The sequence below is a fragment of the Mustela putorius genome, unplaced genomic scaffold (assembly GCF_011764305.1).
Source record: "Mustela putorius furo isolate JIRA1106 unplaced genomic scaffold, ASM1176430v1.1 tig00003853_pilon_pilon_pilon, whole genome shotgun sequence".
In the NCBI taxonomy this organism is placed as follows: domain Eukaryota; kingdom Metazoa; phylum Chordata; class Mammalia; order Carnivora; family Mustelidae; genus Mustela; species Mustela putorius.
Genome location: NW_025422005.1, coordinates 40,475,572 through 40,497,146, shown reverse-complemented (window position 1 = coordinate 40,497,146; position 21,575 = coordinate 40,475,572). Strand labels below are relative to the sequence as shown.

The window sequence follows — 21,575 nt, the reverse complement described above, 5'->3', positions numbered from 1 at the left end:
CAGGCAAAAAACCAAGAAAATATTAAAAAATAACATTGAAAAAGAACAATGAAATTGGAGGAACAATACTGTCCAATTTTATGACCTACTATGTAGCTAGAGTGTGGTTTTGATAGAAATAGACACACAGGTCAACAGTATAGACAGAGAATCCAGAAATAGACCCACATGTATTTGCTCAACAGATTTTTGATAAAAGTTGCAAAAGTAATTCAATGTAAAAAGGATAGTCTTTTCAATAAATAGTGCTGGAATAATTAGACATCAGGAGCTCCCAAAATGAATTTTGACCTAAACCTCACACCTTATTAAAAAAATTAACTAAAAGTGGATCAAAGATAGAAATATAAAATGTAACACTTAATAGCAAAAACAATCCTAAAAAAAAAGTTGGAGAACTTCCTGAAATTAAAACTTACTTCAAAGCTATAATAATTAAGATGTGGAACTGATATAAGTATAGATATAAAGATCAATGGAATGGAACTGACATTCCAGAAGTAAATGTTCACATGTATAGCAAATTGATTTTTGACAAGTGTTTGAAGACAATCATTGGGGAGAGCATAGACTTTTCAACAAATAGTGTTGGGACAAGATATGTACATGTAAATGAATGAAGTTGGGCCCATACCTCACACCATATCAAAAACTAACTCAAAATAGATCAAACACTTAAATATAAGAGCTAAAACTATTAAAGCTCTTAGAAGAAAATATAGGCATAAATCTTTACACCTTAGATTAGAAAAAGGTTTTAGATACAACATTGAAGCTTTTTATCTTGATGAAGTCTCAATAGTTCATTTTTACTTTTGTTTCCCTTGTCTCCAAAGATATGGCTAGTAAGAAGTAGCTATGGCCAATGTCAAAGAAGTTGCTTCCTGTGATCTCTAGGATTTTGATGGTTTCCTGTTTCACATTTAGGTCTTTCAACCATTTTGAATTTTTTTTTTTGTATGGTGTAACAAAGTGGTCCAGTTTGATTGTTTTGCATGCTGCTGTCCAGTTTTCCCAACACCATTTGTTGAAGAGACTTTTTTCCCTTGATATTCTTTCCTGCTTTGTCAAAAATTAGTGGACCATACAGTTGTAGATCCATTTCTCGGTTTTCTTTTCTGTTCCATTGATCTACACGTCTGTTTTTGTGCCAGTATCACATTGTTTTGATCACTAAGGCTTTGTAGAGTATCTTGATATTTGGGATTGTGATACATCCATTTTTGTTCTTTATCAAAATTGCTTTAGCTATTCGAGGTCTTTTAATTATAATTTTGATTATTTGCAAACAAAATTTGGTCAGTTCATACTCTGGAATACTGTAAAAAAAAAGTCTATAATGTGGGGCACCTGGGTGGCTTCAGTGGGTTAAAGCCTCTGCCTTTGGCTCAGGTCATGATCTCAGAGTCCTGGGATCAAGCCCTGCATGGGGCTTCCTCCTCTCTCTCTCTGCCTAATTGTGATCTCTGTCAAATAAATAAATAAAATCTTTAAAAAAAAAAGTCTATAGTGCACTATGGGTATATGCACCAACCTGGATGAAATCTCAGAAACATAATGTTGCACAAAAAGGTAAGAGTATATTAGACATGGAGTCTGAAATCATGTAAAATCTAATAATACATTGGTAAAATCATAAAGAAAAGCAAAGAAATGATTAACTGCAATTATAAGATAGTTGCAGTGAAGGGCTGGGGTACAGACTGTAAGAGATAAATGAAGGCTCAGAACACTTCAAAGGTACTGGTAATATTCTATTTCTTATTCTGAGTGGTGGGTATAAATAATTACACTTATTAGTCTTTAAATTGTTTGTGGGTACTCTATTGTTTATATGCAGTATTTCACAATATACATTTTAGAAATGCAGCTCTAGTTCTATCCATTAAGCCGTATCTTTCATTATAATTTTCATCCTCCTGCCTGCCTGTCTCTAGGAGGTGAGGAAGAGGCCAATACACAGGCAGAAACTGAGATGAGAAAAAGAAGGAAAATATGAAAAATCCTTTTGTACTGCCTGAAATGATTGTGGCTGAAGTCAGTACTACCTTATTCTTTTCATACCCTGTTTTCATACTATGATTTATACTATCTTTTTTTCTGAATTAGGTTCCTATCACTATCAATAATTTTGAATAATATTCTATATTTTTGTATATTATTTATCTCTCCCATTAGTCTATAAATCTCATGGAAACAGGGACTCTTGTTTTTCTTGTTCACTACCAAATTTCCAATTGCCTAGAATAGTGCCTGGCATATAGGACTCTATTAGGTATTTGTTGAATGAACAATAAACAGTTTAATGGTACTGTTATATATGTACTTCTTCCATCATAGTACTCATGACATTTTGTTTATCTGTATCTATCATTAGGTATGAAGACATCATTGTACTACAGTATCCAGCAAAATGCCTAGCATGTGATGGGTACTCAGTAAATACATTTAAACATTTCTCTGCAATATAATCTCAATTTCAAACAATCTTCCATTTGAAAGAACTATTTAGAATTGATTTGATCATTAAACCCACCTGCCTAAAATCTCCCGGTAATCATAATGGTAAACTTGTATGGTGCTCACTATGTGGCCAGGCACAATTCTGAGTGTTTTCTACATACTGATTCATTTACTTCCCATAACAATTCTATAGAGATTAAATCATCCCCATTTTGCAGATGAGGAAACAGACACACAGTAAGTAATTTGCCTAGATTACACAGCTAGCAGTGGTTGAGCTAGGATTTGAAACTGCATCAACTGGCTCTACAGTCTATGCTCTTGACTATAATCCCATACTGCCTCCAGTGGATCTGTAAAGTCTGTGGAGTAAAATCCAAAATCTTTAAGCTGTAAATAAGGTTTCTCAAAACCTCATCTCCAGGACCTTTTCCCACCATTTCCCTTTATGAACCTTAGCTCCCAAACATTATAACATTTTTACTGAACATGTTACTTACTTTCATACCTGCAAGCCTTTGAACATAGAATGAATGTCCTTTCCTCCTGGCAAACTTCTATTCCTTTCTCAAAATCCAACTAAAAATTTCTTCTCTGTGAAGGCTTTCTCAATTTATGCTCCCTTGCCTGCATTTCTTTAATTCTGTGGCTCTTACCATATTATGATGTAATTTTTTTTAAAAGATTTTATTTATTTATTTGACAGAGAGAGATTACAGGTAGGTAGAGAGGCTGGCAGAGAGAGAGAGAGAGAGAGAGAGAGAGAGAGAGAAGCAGGCTCCCCGCCGAGCAGAGAGCCCGATGTGGGACTCGATCCCAGGACCCCGAGATCATGACCTGAGCCGAAGGCAGTGGCTTAAACCACTGAGCCACCCAGGCGCCCCATGATGTAATTTTTATTTTATATGTTTTTCTTCTCTACTAACTTTGGGCTCATCTAGATCTGAACTCATATCTTATTTATGTAGCCTCAGTGCCAAACCTAGTGTTGTCATATTTAAGGCACTTGAAAAATATTTATTCAGCAAATGAACATTGAGTTCAACATGAGTTCAATATTCAATATGTACAATGAAACCTTGATATTCTATCAATTTGCTGCTTTTTAAAATTAATGCTATAATAATAATGATGATGCTATAAACCACCAATATTTGTTTTGTTTAATTATATCATAGTTTTACATTTCCACTGGTATCTCTCCTGTTTTACTTTGTCCATATAACACTGTTTTGACACCACATAACAGAAAGTTAACTATGTGTCTGCCTTTCCCACTTGTACTACACTAAGGATAACTTATCATCCTTAACGGGGGGGTCCCAGAGCTTAGAATATACTGAAATCTTAATAAATCTTTGTTAAGTAGTACTTAATTTCAGTTAGTTGGTTTTTTAGATTATTTGGTTTTCTGAGTTTCCTCTTATTTCCAAATCACTTTCCTCTGTTAAGCCTGGCAATTTTGTTTTGTTTTTCTTATGCAATTTTTCTTCATCCCTGTAATAACCCTAATATGAGGAGTATAGGCTCTTAGGCTAGAGATATAGAGAAGCAACTACTTCTTAGTTTTAGTTTTTCATTTTCCTATAATATAAAAACTAACTAGTTTGGGTAATTTAAATTTAGTTCCATATTACTATCTCTCATATCGAAAACAGTGGCTACTGTTTTTCAGATTTAAACACAACAATGTTAGTGACATAGTATCAAATAAATTATTTGAAAATATTTCTATAAAACATCATACACTACCTGTGATAGGAATCCTCCAGTATGAAAATTTCGAGAAATAAAGACACAATGAGAATGAGGTTTAATCTTTCCCTTTGATGATCTTTGCCTGCATCTCTCATCAATTGCTTTAAATTTGGAATTTCGAAATATTTCTCTGAAAAATATTTTATAGAGAATATTATCAAACATGAGTTCCATTATAATGTTATTTCTAATAGTTATACATAAAGGTTTAAAATCAGAAATATTAATATTTATTTTTATTTTTTATTAACATATAATGTATTATTTGTTTCAGGGGTACAGATCTATAATTCATAAGTCTTACACAGGTCACAGCACTCACCATAGCACATACCTTCCCCAATGTCCATCACCCAGCCACCCCATCCCTCCCACGTCCCTCCACTCCAGCAATCCTCAGTTTGTTTCCTGAGATTAAGAGTCTCTTAAGGTTTGTCTCTCTCTCTGGTTTTGTTTTGTTTCATTTTCCCCCACCTTCCCCTATGATCCTCTGTCTTGTTTCTCAAATTCCCCATATCAGTGAGATCATTTAAGTGTCTTTCTCTGATTGGCTTATTTTACTTAGCATAATACCCTTTGTTCCTTTCAAGTCATTGCAAATGACTTTCATTTTTTGATGGAGGCACAATATTCTGTTGTGTGTATGTGTCTGTGTGTGTATGTATACCACCTTCTATATCCATTCATCTATTGATGGACATCTAGGCCCGTTTCCATAGTTTCCACTGTGGACATTGCTACTAACAACATTGGGGTTCAAGTGCCCCTTCAGATCACTACATTCGTATCTTTGAGGTAAATACCCAGCAGTGTACTTGCTGGGTCATAGGGTAGTTCTATTTTCACCATTTTGAGGAAGCTCCACACTGTTTTCTAGAGTGGCTGCACCAGCTTGCATTCCCACCAACAGTGTGGAGGGGTTCCCTTTTCTCCACATCCTCACCAATACCTGTCATTTCCTGACTTGTTCATTTTAGCCACTCTGACTGGTGTGTGGTGGTATCTCATTGTGGTTTTGGTTTGTATTTCCCTGATGTGGAATGATGTTGAGCACTTTTTCATGTGTCTGCTGGCAATTTGGATGTCTTCTTTGGAGAAATGTCTGTTCATGTCTTCTGCCCATTTCTTGACTTGATTGTTTTTTGGATGTTGAGTTTGATAAGTTCTTCATACATTTTGGATACTAGCCCTTTATCTGATTTGTCATTTGCAAATATCTTCTCCCATTCTGTCAGTTGTCTTTTGGTTTTGTTGACTGTTACCTTTGCTATGCAGATCTTTTATCTTGATGATGTCCCAAAAGTTCACTTTTGCCCTGCTTCCCTTGTCATTTTTTTTATTGTTTTATGTTAGTCACCATAAAATACATTAGTTTTTGATGCAGTGTTCCAAATTCATTATTTATGTACAACATCCAGTTCTCCATAAAAAATGTGCCCTCCTTAATACTTACCACCAGGCTCACCCATATCCCTACCGCCCCCCAAAACCCTGTTTGCTTCTCAGAATCCAGTCTCTTTTGTGGCTCCTCTCCCCCTCCTATTTCCCCCAATTCACTTTTCTTTTCCTTCTTCTAGTGTCCTCCATGTTATTTCCTTTGTTCCACAAGTAAGTGAAACCATATGATAATTGACTTTCTTTGCTTGACTTATTTCACTCAGAGATTATGCTGAGTGCTTCCCTGGTCTTTGGCGATGTTTCTAGGAAGAACTTGCTGTGGCTGAGGTCACAGAGGTTGCTGTCTGTGTTCTTCTCAAAGATTTTGATGGATTCCTGTCTCACATTTAGGTCTTTCATCCATTTTGAGTTTTTTTTATGTGTGGTATAAGGAAATGGTCCAGTTTCATTCTTCTGCATGTCTGCCCAATTTTCCCAACACCATTTGTTGAAGAGAGTGTCTTTTTTCCATTGGACATTCTTTCCTGCTTTGTCAAAGTTTAGTTGACCATAGAGTTGAGGGTCCATTTCTGGGTTCTCTATCCTGTTCCACTGATCTATGTGTCTGTTTTTGTGCCAGTACCATACTGTCTTGACGACTATAGCTTTGTAAGAGAGCTTGAAGTCCAGAATTCTGATGGCACCACCTTTGGTTTTCTTCTTCAACATTATTTTGTCTTTTCTGGTTCCATACAGTTTTTAGAATCAATTGTTCCAGTCTGTGAAAAAAGTTGATGGTATTTTATACAGATTGCATTGAATGTATAGATTGTTGTAAGTAGCATAGACATTTTAACAATATTTTTTCTTCTAATCCATGAGCATGGAACATTTTTCCAGTTCTTTGTGTCTTCCTCAATTTCTTTCATGAGTATTCTACAGTTTTCAGTGTACAGATTCTTTGCCTCACTGGTTAGATTTATTCCTAGATATCTTATGGTTTTGGATGCAATTGTAAATGGAATCAACTTCTTAATTTCTCTCTCTTCTGTCTTGTTGGTGATAGAAATGCAACTCATTTCCATATGCTGATTTTATATCCTGACACTTTACTGAACTCCTGTATGAGTTCTAGCAGTTTTGGGGTGGAATCTTTTGGGTTTTCCACATAAAGTACTGTATCACCTGCAAAGAGTGAAAGTTTGACTTCTTGTCGATTCAGATGGCTTTTATTTCTTTCTGTTTTCTGATAGCTTAGGCAGGACTTCTAGTACTATGTTGAACAGCAGTGGTGATAGTGGACATCCCTGCTGTGTTCCTGACCTTAGGGGAAAAATTCTTAGTTTTTCCCCATTGAGAATGATATTTGTTGTGGGTTTTTCATAGATGGCTTTTATGATATTGAGGTATGTTCCCTCTATCCCTACACTATGAAGAATTTTAATCAAGAAAGGATGCTGTACTTTGTCAAATGCTTTTTTTGCATCTATTGAGAGGATCATATGGTTCTTGTTCTTTCTTTTACTAATATATTGTATCACATTGATTGATTTGCAGATGTTGAACCAACCCTGCAGCCCAGGAATAAATCCCACTTTGTTGTGGTGAATAATCCTTTTAATGTACTAATAGATCCTATAGGCTAGTATTCTGGTGAGAATTTTTGTATGCATATCCATCAGGGATATTGCTCTGTAATTCTTCTTTTTGATGGGGTCTTTGTCTGGTTTTGGGATCAAAGTAATGCTGGACTCAGAGTTTGGAAGTTTTCCTTCCATTTTGACTTTTTGATGTTTCAAAACATCTCTGGAAGAACAGGTATTAATTTTTCTTTAAATGTTTGGTAGAATTCCCCCTGGAAAGCCACCTGGCTCTGGATTCTTGTTTGTTGGGAGATTTTTGATTACTGCTTCAATTTCCTTGCTGGTTATGGGTCTGTTCAGGTTTTTTATTTCTTCCTGTTTCAGTTTTGATAGTTTATATGTTCTAGGAATCCATCCATTTCTTCCAGATTGCCTAATTTATTGGCATAGAGTTGCTCATAAATATGTTCTTACAATTGTTTGTATTTCTTCCATGTTGGTTGTGATCTCTCCTCTCATTCATGATTTTATTTATTTGGGTCCTTTTTCTTTTCTTTTGGATAAATCTGGCCAGGGGTTTATCAATCTTATTAATTCTTTCAAAGAACCAGCTCCTAGTTTTGTTGATTGGTTCTACTGTTCTTTTGGTTTCTATTTCATTGGTTTCTGCTCTGCTGGATTTAGGCTTTCTTGGCTATTCTTTCTCCAGCTCCTTTAGGTGCAGGGTTAGGTTGTGTATTTGAAACCTTTCTTGTTTCTTGAGAAAGGCTTGTATTGCTATATACTCCCCTTTTAGGAGCACCATTACTGCATCCCAAAGGTTTTGAACTGTTGTTTTCAATGTCATTTGTTTCAATGAATTTTTTAAATTTTTCTTTAATTTCCTGGTTGACCCATTCATTCTTTAGTACAATCTTCAACCTCCATGTATTTGGGTTCTTCCCAACTTTCCTCTTGTGATTGAGTTTCAGTTTCAAAGCATTGTGGTGCAAAAGTTTGCAGGGAATGATCCTGATCTTTTGGTACTGGTTGAGCTCTGATTTGTGGATGTGATCTATTCTGGTGACTGTTCCATGTGCACTAGAGAAGAATGTGTATTATGTTGTTTGGGGATGGAATGCTCTGAATATATATGTGAAGTCCATTTGGTCCAGTGTGTCATTTAAAGCTTTTATTTCCTTGTTGATCTTTTGCTTAGATAATCTATTTCAGGTAGGGAGGTGTAAAAGTCCCCTACTACTCTGATATTATTGTCAATGTGTTTCTTTGATTTTGTTATTAATTGGCTTATATAATTGGCTGCTCCCATGTTAGGGGCATAGATGCTTACAATTTTTAGATCTTTTTGTTGGATAGACCCTTTAAGTATGCTACAGTGTCCTTCCCCATCTCTTATTAGTCTTTGGTTTAAAATCTAATTTGTCTGATATAAGGATCACCACCCCAGGGTTCTGTTTTGTTTTGTTTTGTTTTTTTTAATGTCCATTAGCATGGTAAAAGGTTTTCCACCCTCTCACTTTACATCTGGAGGTGTCTTTGGGTCTAAAATGAGTCTCTTGAAGAGGCTGTCTTTTTCCCATTGGACATTCTTTCCTGATGCTGGGAAAATTGGACAGCCACATGCAGAAAAATGAAATTGGACCATTTCCTTACACCACACACAAAAATAGACTCAAAATGGATGAAGGACCTCAATGTGCGAAAGGAGTCCATCAAAATCCTTGAGGAGAACACAGGCAGCAACCTCTTCGACCTCTGCCACAGCAACATCTTCCTAGGAACAACGCAAAAGGCAAGGGAAGCAAGGGCAAAAATGAACTATTGGGATTTCATCAAGATCAAAAGCTTTTGCACAGCAAAGGAAACAGTTAACAAAATCAAAAGACAACTGACAGAATGGGAGAAGATATTTGCAAACGACATATCAGATAAAGGACTAGTGTCCAGAATCTATAAAGAACTTAGCAAACTCAACACCCAAAGAACAAATAATCCAATCAAGAAATGGGCAGAGGACATGAACAGACATTTCTGCAAAGAAGACATCCAGATGGCCAACAGACACATGAAAAAGTGCTCCATATCACTCGGCATCAGGGAAATACAAATCAAAACCACAATGCGATATCACCTCACACCAGTCAGAATGGCTAAAATCAACAAGTCAGGAAATGACAGATGCTGGCGAGGATGCGGAGAAAGGGGCACCCTCCTACACTGTTGGTGGGAATGCAAGCTGGTGCAACCTCTCTGGAAAACAGCATGGAGGTTCCTCAAAATGTTGAAAATAGAACTGCCCTATGACCCAGCAATTGCACTATTGGGTATTTACCCTAAAGATACAAACGTAGTGATCCAAAGGGGCACGTGCACCCGAATGTTTATAGCAGCAATGTCCACAATAGCCAAACTATGGAAAGAACCTAGATGTCCATCAACAGATGAATGGATCAAGAAGATGTGGTATATATACACAATGGAATACTATGCAGCCATCAAAAGAAATGAAATCTTGCCATTTGCGACAACATGGATGGAACCAGAGCGTATCATGCTTAGCGAAATAAGTCAGGCGGAGAAAGACAACTATCATATGATCTCCCTGATATGAGGAAGTGGTGTTGCAACATGGGGGCTTAAGTGGGTACGAGAAGAATAAATGAAAGAAGATGGGATTGGGAGGGAGACAAACCATAAGTGACTCTTAATCTCACAAAACAAACTGAGGGTTGCTGGGGGGAGGGGGTTTGGGAGAAGGGGGTGGTATTATGGACATTGGGGAGGGTATGTGCTTTGGTGAGTGCTGTGAAGTGTGTAAACCTGGTGATTCACAGACCTGTACCACTGGGGATAAAAATACATGTTTATAAAAAATAAAAAATTATATTAAAAAAAAAAGAAATAATATCAAGATAAAGACATAGGGGCCAGATTAGGACAGTGTAGCAGAAACAGTGAAAGCAAGAGTAAAGTGGGAGATGAAATGGGCAGACCATGTAAGGCCTCAAAAGTCATGCCATTTGTCTTTATCCTAAAAGCAATCGGAAGTCCTTTATAATATAGTGGGGATGGATGGAATGGTCTGGTAAGTTGATTATATATGTATTTGGAAAATGTCTGGCTCAAGTGTGGAAAAGAGATTTAATGAGAATAATAGTGTAGGTAGAGAGTCAGTTATTATTGTACTGCAGTAATCTATGTGAAGAATAATGATAAATAAGATGGTAACAGAGGTAACTGAAAGAAAAGAATAGATCTGGGTGATTTATGAGGTTAAATAGAACTTGGTGATGGTTCAAATTTGAGGGAAGTGGGAATGAGAGAGGAAGATAATCAAGCATGTCTTCAATTTTTAAAGAGGAAAAAAACCCTCTTTCTTGCCCTCACAATCTCTTCCAGTTACTTCCCCATTTGTCAACTCCCCTTCACCAAAAACAAAACAATACAAAACAAAACAGAAAACAACACCTTCCTTAAAGGGAGGTCTATATTGATTCAATTCTCTCACCTCCCGTGTTTTATTCAAACGTGAGCTTCTGAACTCATCACTCCACCAAAACTGTTAGAGGTCGTCAATAACTTCCATGTTGCCAAATTCAAAAATTATTTCTCCATAATCATTCTCAACTTCTTAAGCACTTTCAATATCATCATCTCCTCCTTCTTGAAACATTTTCTAATTTTTTCCTTTCTATTTATTTTTTTAAATTTTAAATTCCAGTATAGTTAACATACAATGTTATCTTAGTTTCAGGTATAAATATAGTGATACAACAATTCTATACATTGCCCAATGCTCATCATGACAAGTGCACTCCTTAATCCCCTTCATCTGTTTCACCCATCCTCCCCTTCACCTCCCTTCTGATAACCATTAGTTTGTTCTCTATAGTTAAGAGTCGGCTTCTTGGTCCCCCCAACCTTGTGCTTTGCTCTTGGTTTTGTTCCTTAAATTTCACATAAGAGTGAAATCATATGGTATTTGTCCTTCTCAGACTGACTTATTTTGCTTAACATTATACTGTCTAGCTTCACTTTGCACTGCAAATGGAAAAAAAATTTTTTAATGGTTGAATAATGCTCCATTGTCCATTATACCACACCTTCTTTATCTATTCATCATTCAATGGAAACTTATATTGCTTTCGTAGTATGGCTTCTATAAATAATGCAATAAACAGAGGGGTTCATGTATCTTCTGAATTCATGTTTTTGAAGTAGTTCTGGGTAAATACCCAGTAGTGCAAACACTGGATCATAGGGTAGCTCTATAATTTCTTGAGGAACCTCCATACTGTCTTCCAACGTGGCTGCACCAATTTGCATTCCCACCAACAGTGCAAGAGAGTTTCTTTTTCTGCACATGCTCTCCAACACTTGTTTCTTGTTTCTTTGATTTTAGGCATCCTGACAGGTGAGAGGTAATATCTCATTGTGCTTTTGATTTGCATTCCCCTGATGAGCAGTGGTGTTGAACATCTTTTCATGTGTCTGTGGGACATCTGGATGTCTTCTCTGAAGAAATGTCTGTGTCTTCTGCTCATTTTTAAATTGTTTTCTGGGTGTTGAAGCGTATAAATTCTTTATATATTTTGGATACTAACCCCTTATCAGATGTCATTTGCAATTATCTTCTCCCATTCCATAGGTTGCCATTTAGTTTTGTTCATTATTTCCTTTGCTGTGCAGAAGGCTTTTATTTTGATGTAGTCCCAATAGCTTATTTTTTCTTTTATTCCCCTTGCCTCAGAAGACATATCTAGAAAAATGTTGCTATAGCCAATGTCAGAGAAATTAATGCCTGTGCTCTCTTCAAGTGATCCAGTTTCATCCTTTTATATGTGGCTGTCCAGTTTTCCCAACATCATTTGTTGAAGAAACGGTCTTTTTCCCATTGGATATTCTTTCCTGCTTTTCGAAGATTAAAATACCACAAAATTTGGGACTTATTTCTGTGTTTTCTAATCTGTTCCATTAATCTATGTGTCAATTTTTATACCAGTACCATACTGTTTTGATTAGTATGGCTTTGTAACATAATTTGAAGTTGGAATTGTGATACCGCCAGCTTTTTCTTTTTCAAAATTGCTTTGGTTATTCAGGGTCTTTTGTGGTTCCATATAAATTTTGTGATTTGTTGTTGTTGTTGTTCTAGTTCTATGAAGAAATGTTGTTGGTGTTTTGGTAGGAATTGCATTAAATCTGTAAATTGCTTTGAGTCGTATGGACATTTTAGCAATTGTTCTAAGTAATTAGCATGGAATGTCTTCCCATTTCTGTCTCTAATTTCTTCCATCAATGTTTTATAGCTTTCTGAGTATGGGTCTTTCACCTCTTTGTTTATTCCTAGGTATTCTATTGTTTTTGGTGTGGTTGTAAATGGGATTATTTTCTTAATTTCTCTTTCTGTTGCTTCATTACTAATGTATAAAAATGCAACAAATTTTTGCATATTGATTTTGTATCCTGTGACTTCACTAAATTCATTTATAAGTTCTAGTAGTTTTTTGGTTGAGTCTTTAGAGTTTTCTATATATAGTATCATTATCTGTAAATAATGAGAGTTTTACTTCTTCCTTACCAATTTAGAATGTCTTTATTTCTTTTTGTTGTCTGATTGCTTTGGCTAGGACTTCTAGCACTATGTTTAATAAAAATGGCAAGAGTGGACATCCTTGTGTTGTTCCTGACCTTAGGGGGAAAACTCTGTTTTTCCCTATTGAGAATGATGACAGCTGTGGGTTTTTCATAAATGAACTTTATTATGTTGAGGTATGTTCCCTCTAAGCCTACTTTTTAAAGGATTATTATCATGAATGGGTGTTGTACTTTGTCAAATGCTTTTTCTGCAGCTATTGAGATGATCACTGTTTTTATCCTTTCTTTTATTGATGAGATGTATAACATTGATTATTTTGTGAATATAGAAACACCCTTTGGGGCGCCTGGGTGGCTCAGTGGGTTAAGCCGCTGCCTTCAGCTCAGGTCATGATCTCAGGGTCCTGGGATCGAGTCCCGCATTGGGCTCTCTGCTCAGCAGGGAGCCTGCTTCCCTTCCTCTCTTTCTCTGCCTGCCTCTCCGTCTACTTGTGATTTCTCTCTGTCAAATAAATAAATAAAATCTTTAAAAAAAAAAAACACACACCCTTTCATCCCAGGAATAAATCCCACTTGGTAATCGTGAATGACTTTTTTAATGTATTGTTGGATTTTATTTGCTAGCATTTTGTTGAGATTTTTGCATTTATGTTCATCAGAGATATTGTATTGGTCTGTAGTTCTCTTTTGTGGTGTATTTAGTTGGTTTTGGTATCAGGATAATGCTGGCCTCACAGAATGAATTTGGAAGTTTTCCTTCTTCTATTTTTTAGAATAGTTTGAGTAGAACAGGCATTAACTTTTCCTTAAATGTCTGGTAGCATTCAACTGTGAAGCCATCTGCCCCTGGACTATTGTTTGTTGGGTGTTTTTTGATTACAGATTCAATTGCCTTGCTGGTAAAAGATCTGTTCAAATTTTCTGTTTCCTCCTGCTTCAGTTTTGGTAGGTTATATTTCTCTGAATTTATCCATTTCTTCTAGGTTGTCTAATTTATTGGCATATAGTTTTCCATAATATTCTTACAATTATTTGCATTTCTGGGATGTTGTTATTTCTCCTCTTTCATTGGTGATTTTGTTTAAAATCCTTCTCCCCACCCCCTTTTCTGGAAGAGTCTGCCTAGAGGTTTATCTATTTTCAAAGAACCAGGTCCTGGTTTCATTGATCTGTGTTTTTTTTTTGTTTTTTGTTTTTTTGTTTTTTTTACTTTCTATATCATTTATTTCTGCTCTAATCTTTATTATTATTTCTTTTCTTCTCCTGGTTTTAGGTTTTGTTTGTTGTTCTTTTTCCAGCTTCTTTAGGTGTGAGGTCTCTCTTGCCTTGTGAGGTAGGTTTGTACTGCTATGAGTTTCCCTCTTAGAATTGCTTTTGCTGGGGAGTGGCTGCCTGGCTCAGTCTGTTAAGTATCTAATCCTTAGTCTGGCTCAGGTCATGATTTTAGGGTTGTGAGATTGAGCCCTGTGTCAGGTTTTGTGCTGGGAGTGGAGCCTACTTAAGATTCTCTCTCTCCTTCTGCCCCTCCTTTCTCTCTTTCTTCCTCTCTTTCCCATTCTAAAAAATAAAAATAAAAGATATATTTAAAAAATAACTGCTTTTCTCTATGACCCTGCAATTGCGCTACTGGGTATTTACCCCAAAGATACAGATGTAGTGAAAAGAAGGGCCATATGCACCCCAACGTTCATAGCAGCAAAGTCCACAATAGCCAAACTGGTCCCCAGTTTGAAGAGCCAAGATGCCCTTCAACAGATGACTGAATGAAGAATCTGTGGTCCATATATTCAATGGAATATTACTCAACCATCAGAAAGGATGAATACCCAATTTTTGCATCAGCATTGATGGGACTGGAGGAGATTACACTGAGTGAAATAAGTCAAGCAGAAAAAGTCAATTATTATATGGTTTCACTTATTTGTGGAACATAAGGAATAACATGGAGAACATTAGGAGACGGAAAGGAAAAGTGAAGAGAGGGAAATTGGAGGGGGAGATAAACCATGAGAGACTGTGGACTCCAAGAAACAAACAGAGTTTTAAGGGAAGAACTGGGGAATGGGTGAGCCTGGTGGTGGGTATTTAGGGCAAGTATTGCATGGAGCACTGGGTTTTATACATAATCAATGAATCTTGGAACACTACCTCAAAAACTAATGATGTACTGCATGGTGACTAACACCACAATAAAAAGAAAAAGAAAAAAAATTGCTTTTGTTACATCCCAAACATTTGGACAATTGTGTGTTTTTGTTGTTTTAAGGTTTTGTTTATTTATTTGGGAGAGAGAGAGAAAGTGAAAGAGCAAGCACAGGCGGAGAGGAGGGCCAGAGGGAGAGAGAGGGAGCAGGGAGCCTGACCCTGGAGTTCAATCCCAGGACCCAAAGATCATGCTTTGAGCTGAAGGCAGACGCTTAACCAACTGATCCACCCAGGTGCCCTGGACTATTCTGTTTTCATTTTCATTTGTTTCTATGTAGTTTTTAATTTCTTCTTTCATTTCATGGTTGACCCATTCATTGTTTAGTATTTATTTATTATTTAATCTCCATGTATTTGTGGATCTTCCCAAAATCTTCCCAGATATTTTGTGATTGATTTCTAACTTCATAGCATTATGGTCAGAAAATATGCATGGTAAAACTTTGATCTTTTTTAATTTGTTGAGGCTTGTTTCAGGTCTTAACATGTGATCTATTCTGGAGAATGCTCCATTTGCACTTGAAAAGAATGTGTATTCTGCTGCTTTTGGATGGAATGTTTTGAATATATCCATTAAATCCATCTGGTCCAGTGTATCATTCAAAGTTACTGTTTCATCATTGATTTTCTATTTGAATGATCTGTTCACTGATGTAAATGGAAGCTAAAGTCCCCTACTATTGGTGTATTACTATTGAATATTTCCTTTCTGTTTGTTATTAACTGTTTTGTGTATTTGGGTAATCCCATGTTGGGTGCATAAAAAATATTTACAATTGCTATATATTCTTGTTGGGTTCTGTTTATTATTATATAGTGTCCTTCTTTGCCTCTTTTTACAGACTTTACTTTAGAGTCTTTCTGTCCAACGTAAGTATTGCTACTCTGACTTTCTTTTGACATCCACTTGCATGATGAATGTTTCTCCATCTCCAAACTTCAAATCTACAGGTGTCTTTAGGCCTGTAATAAATCTCTTGTAGGAAGCCTATAATTGGGTCTTGTTTTTTTATAAACTCTTTCACCCTATATCTTTTTATTGGAGCAGTTAGTCCATTTGCATTCAAAGTAACTATTGTTAAGTATTTATTGTCATTTTGTTACTTTTCTGTGGTTGTTTTTGTAATTTTTTTCTGATTATTTTCTTTCTCTCTTTCATGGTTTGCTGGGGGGAGTTAGTGATATATTTGGGTTCCATACTTTTTATTTTTTGCATATCTACTCTATTGTTTTTTGATTTGTAGTTACCATTAGGTTTACATAACATCTTTTGCATAAAGCAGTCTATATTAAGCTGATGGTTGCTTGATTTTGATTTCATTTTTTACTTCTCTTCCTTCTACATTTCAGACATTTTGCGTGATTTTTTACATCTTTTTATTTTGTGATTCTTACTTTTCTTATTCTTACTTATGGTTTTTGCTTTCCACTCAGATTCCCCCTTAACATTTCTTGTAGGGCTGTTTAGTGGCCAGGAGTTCTTTTAACTTTTGTTTGTTTGGGAAACTATCTCTCCTATTCTGAATGATAGCCTCACTGGGTAAAGCATTCTTGGCTGCAGAATGTTCCCCTTCAGCACTTTGAATACATTATGCTATCCTCTTTCAACTTACAAAGTTTCTGTTAAATAACCAGCTGATAACTTTTTGGGGTTTCCTTTGTATGTAGCTGTCTTCTTTTCTCTTGCTACCTTTAAAATTCTCTATCACTATTTTTTGACTTTTTAATTACTAAGTGTCTTGGTGTGGACCTTCTTGCTTCTTGAGTTGAATTTGTTGTGGGATCTCTGTGCCTCCTGTATCTGGATTTCTGTTTCCCTCCCCAGATTTGGGAAGTCTTCAGCTATTTCACAAATACATTTCCTACCTGCCTTTCTCTCTTTTCCTTCTGGGATCCCTCTAATATGAATGTTATTATGCTTGAAGGAGCCACTGAGTTCTGTAAGTCTGTTCTCATTATACAGTATTTATTTGTCTCTCACCTGTTCAGCTTAATTGCTTTCCATTATCCTTTCCTCCAGGTCACTGATATATTCCTCTGCTTCCTGTAGACTACTACTTATTCCATCTATTTTATTTTTAATTTCTTTTATTGAGTTCTTCATGTCTGATATGTTATTTTTAATCTTTTTGTCAAGGTTCTTACTGATATCCTCTACCCTTTTCTGAAGTCCAGTATTTTTATGATCATTACTTTAAATTCTGTAACAGGCATATTATTACTTCTCTTTCTCTTAGATATACTGCTGTGATTTTTCTTGTTCTTCCTTTTGCAACTCTGTTTCCTCATTTGTCTACTTCTCTGTGTATGTTTCTCTGTGTTACAAAAGTCAGCTCTGTGTTCTATTATTCTTGAAAGTAGTGGCTTTATGAAGAAGAGGTCCTGTAGTGCCCCTCAGTGCAGTGTCCCCTATTTACCAGAAACTGGCTCTTCAGAGGAGTCTTCTATGTTTGTTGCTTGTATCCTGCTAAGGTGTGAGCCACTTTTCATTTTTGTCCAGACATCTCACTGACTCTTTGTCCATTGTGAACTATGCTTGCTCTCAATGATATTAGTGAGACCCAGGTAGGCCAGCTCTGAGAGGGTATGATAGCAGAAAGGCTTGGGGCAACTTTTGATGTTAGCAAAATTTGCACTGAACCCCTAGTCCCAGGCCAGACCTCCCACAGCCAAGTGGCTCTTGGGGGTACAGTGACTAAGGATGGTGGTGGTGGACACCTGGAACACTTGGTGGCTCGGCATGGCATTTGCAGTGTTAGTAAACTTTGCATTGACCCACTAGTTCTAAGCTGGATCCCCCAAAGTGTGATGACCATGGGGGGCATAGAATGTAGAGGCATGGATGGGTGCAGCATGCACAGCGTTAACAAAAATTACACTGAGCCTGGAGCTGAGATCAGCAGGCTTGGAGTTGGCAAGTGCTCAGGAGAACTTGTTGGCAGGGCTCAGTACCAATAGGTGGTACTGCCAAGTGCCTGGGCAGCACCACCTCCTACAGTTGACTCTGTGTTTATGCTAGGGGGCAGGAGAGGAAAATGGCAACTGCCAGCTCCTTTGTTCCCAGAGAAATCCCCCAATACTCTCTGAAATTGGTATAAACAGATTTCCCTCCAATCAGCAAGCTGTCACTTCTATGTTGCCTTTCCTTGGGCCCTTGTCTCTTTAAGGGTGGGGACTCTTTATGGGCTATCACTAGCCCTCTGACTTTTAAAGCTCTAGGCTCCAAGTCCTGCTGGTGATATGAACTCACAGAATTCAGCCCCTTTGGTTTTCAAGGCCAGACGTTATGGGGATTCATTTCCTTTGTGTGGGCTTCCTGGTGTTTTTCCCTCTCCAAGTCTGCAGCTCTCTCCCTCCTGTGGGTAGCTCCTGACCACAATATCTGCTCTTCCTAAACTCTCTCATGCAGCTTTTTCTCTACCTTTAGTTGTGGAGTTTGTTCTGCCAGTCTTAGAATCACTCTCCAGTTTATTGACGTGGATGTGAATAATATCCAGTTGTAAACATGGGACAGGGTGAGCCTAGGGCCCTCCTCCTCTGCCATCTTCCCAGCAACCCCGAAACATTTTCTAATTTTGATTTCCTTAACAGCATATCTTTCTGTTCTTCCTTTTCAGATGATTCTTCCTATTCTTTTGCTAGATTTCTAAATGTTGGTGGGCTGAAGGGCATAGTCCTAGGTTCTTTTCTTCCAAAAATCACTCCCTGGTTAGTCTCACCCAGTTCTAATGACCTTAGATACCCTCTATTCATTGATATCCTAAATCTTCAGGCTTGAATTCTCTTCTGAACTTCCTACATGTGTATCTGAGTATTTGATATTTCTAATGGATGTCCAAAACACTTTCCAAAATGTAACTCCTAGTTTATCACTATTCCTTCAACTTGCTCCCCAATCTAATCATATTCCCATCTCAGTAATTGGCATGATCAACTACTCGATTGCTCATGGTAAAAAGGGAGGTGTTGGCATTAATTCTCCATTTCATTTATCTTTCCTTACCTCATTCAATCCACCAAACAAGCCCTCTTAACTTTACCTGCAAAATACACCTCAAATCCAACCTCTTCTTTTCATCTCCTTTAGTCTAAGTCTCTGACCTAGATTATGCAATAGCCTCCTAACTTGCTCTGCTTTCACTCTTGCTCAATTAAATACAGTCTTCACAGAGAAGAAAAACCTTTTGAAAATATGAATTAGAACTCTCAAATATTACTGGTAGAAATATAAACTCACTTTGGAAGACTGTTCAGCAATTTGCTAACAAAGTTAATATGATCCAGCAATTCTACTCTTACGTATTTACCCAAGAGAAGTGAAAGCACATGTACAAAAAGATTGTACAAGAACGTTCATAGCAGCCTTACTCCTAAGAACTAAAAACTGGAAATGATCCAATTGTCCATTAACAGAATAAAGTGAGGTGTATTTATACAATTAATAAAAATCATCAATAAAAAGAATGAAATATAGATAAATACAAAGATAGGAATGAATTTCAAAAATATTATGTTAAGGCAAAAATGCGAACATAAAGTCCATACGATCCCATTTACACGTAACTCAAGACTAGGCAAAATTAACCTCTGGTAATAAAAATCAGAATAATGACTGTCTCTGAGTGGGAGGTGGGGAGTGACAACTGGAAAGGAGCATGAGGGAACTTTCCAGGGTGATGGAAATTTGTATATCTTGATCGGGGTTGTGCTGATATGGGAATATATATGCTGAAATTCATCCTCATACATTTAAAATCTATGTACTATAGTGTATGTGAATTATATCTCAAATTTTAAAAAGCGTTATAAAAGTGTAAATCATCTATAGGTGATATTATAGTGTCCTTAAAAGGGAGAAAACATTACTGCTACCTTATGGTCTGGTTATGAATTCTAAATGAGATCACATATAAAGCATTTAGAACAGTGGCCACTAGGTTATTATAGTTATTTAAGTCCCCAGTGTTAGCCATTATTATGCTGATAAAGTCATTCTCCTGCTTAAAACCTTACAATGGCATAAATAACAAAATCCAAACTCCATATTCTAGCCCACAACATGCTATGTGATCTAACCTCCATCTACATCTTTAATTTCATCATTATTTCCCTCACTCACTACAGTCTGTACACTAGCCTTTTTTCCCTTTCCTGAACAATACCAAGGACATTTCCACGTGGGGTCTTTGTACTTGCTATCCCTTCAGCTTACAGAGCTCTCTGACAAAGTCTTCATATGGTTGGTTCCTTCTTTTAACTCCAATATCAGATTAAATACTGCCCACTTACAGAGACATTCCCTGGCCACTTTATTTTTCATTATCTGTCTCCTCCCAGTGGCACTGCTAGTCTATGAAACAGAAACCCTGTCTGACTTATTCACAGTTATATCCATGGTACCAAGAACAATGGCAGGTACCAATAAGTATTTGTTAAAAGAATGAGTAAGTGAATTTCCAGTTTTCTGACTTATGCAAATGAATAGATAGTATGTAGTCATTGGTTAAGATAGGGAATCCTGGAAGAGTATGTGCAAGAACGTGCTACAATTTACATTTTTAAACATCAAACAAAGCAACTACTCAACAAAATAATCAAAACCACCAAATTTTAGGGTTTTCTGTCTCTGGCAAAAGACTACATTTAGACTATACCAGAGGATTCTGTCAGCTCCTCTCTTAGATATCTAAAAAAAAAAAAAAAAAAAAAAGAGTCTTTTTGTCCCAGTAATGTTTTTAACCTCTAAATTAGAAATCAAAAACTATGGGGTGCCTGGGTGGCTCAGTGGGTTAAAGCCTCTGCCTTTGGCTTGGGTCATGATCCCAGGATCCTGGGATTGAGCCCCTCGTCTGGCTCTCTGCTCAGCAGGGAGCCTGCTTTCTCCTCTCCCTCTCTGCCTGCTTCTCTGCCTACTTGTGATCTGTCTGTCAAATAAATAAATAAAATCTTTAAAAAAAGGAAATAAAAAACTAAAAATTTCTAGACTTATAATTTGAACACATCTTCCAGAGAATAAAATATATTTCATTATTTCTTAGAATTTTAATGCATGAAGATTACTATTACAGTACTCAGACTATTACACTAGTAGGATGTGTCTTTCTGGGCTATTTTAAACATGTAAAGCTTTCCCTTCCCAATCAAAGTGTCTATAACCAAACCTCAAATTACAGAATCAGTGCTATTATAGTTATTTAATACCATTTGGAAAAGTTTTTCACTGAATTTTTAAAAGGAAAAAAAGTTAAACATTCTAATAAACCTTACCTTCGTTTGCAAATCAGGAACCACAAAGCTGATGCCAAAGCAAAGAAACCAATTCCCAAAGTAACAGCACCAGCAGCCAGAAAATAAGTTAAGTGGTTAAAAAAACCTACACAAATAAATTATAAAAGATTATTTCATGCATGTATCTTCATTCTGTAGGTAAAATTAAATGACATAATAATTTGAATGATATGATATACTGTAGTGTTAAAACATTAACCAGGAAGTTCGAAAACCTGAATTCTAGGCTCCTGTGGAATTCTAACAAATTTCAACACAAGGTCTCATGGTTATTAGGGCTCAGGGTGCATATCTCTGACCCTG

At 36.6% G+C, this 21,575-nt stretch overlaps 1 protein-coding gene across 2 annotated transcripts in view; it reads right to left on the bottom strand.

The window, feature by feature from the left end:
• The window catches only part of CUNH1orf185 (chromosome unknown C1orf185 homolog), a 46,180-nt gene that overhangs the window by 7,579 nt on the left and 17,026 nt on the right, over positions 1 to 21,575 (bottom strand). For both annotated transcript variants that reach the window (XM_004774494.2, XM_004774495.3), the window contains exons 2-3: positions 21,252 to 21,357; positions 4,216 to 4,351 (exon numbers count right to left, since the gene is read on the bottom strand). In XM_004774494.2, coding sequence (XP_004774551.1) covers positions 4,216 to 4,351; positions 21,252 to 21,357 — 242 coding nt within the window. The remainder of the gene's footprint in view (positions 1 to 4,215; positions 4,352 to 21,251; positions 21,358 to 21,575) is intronic.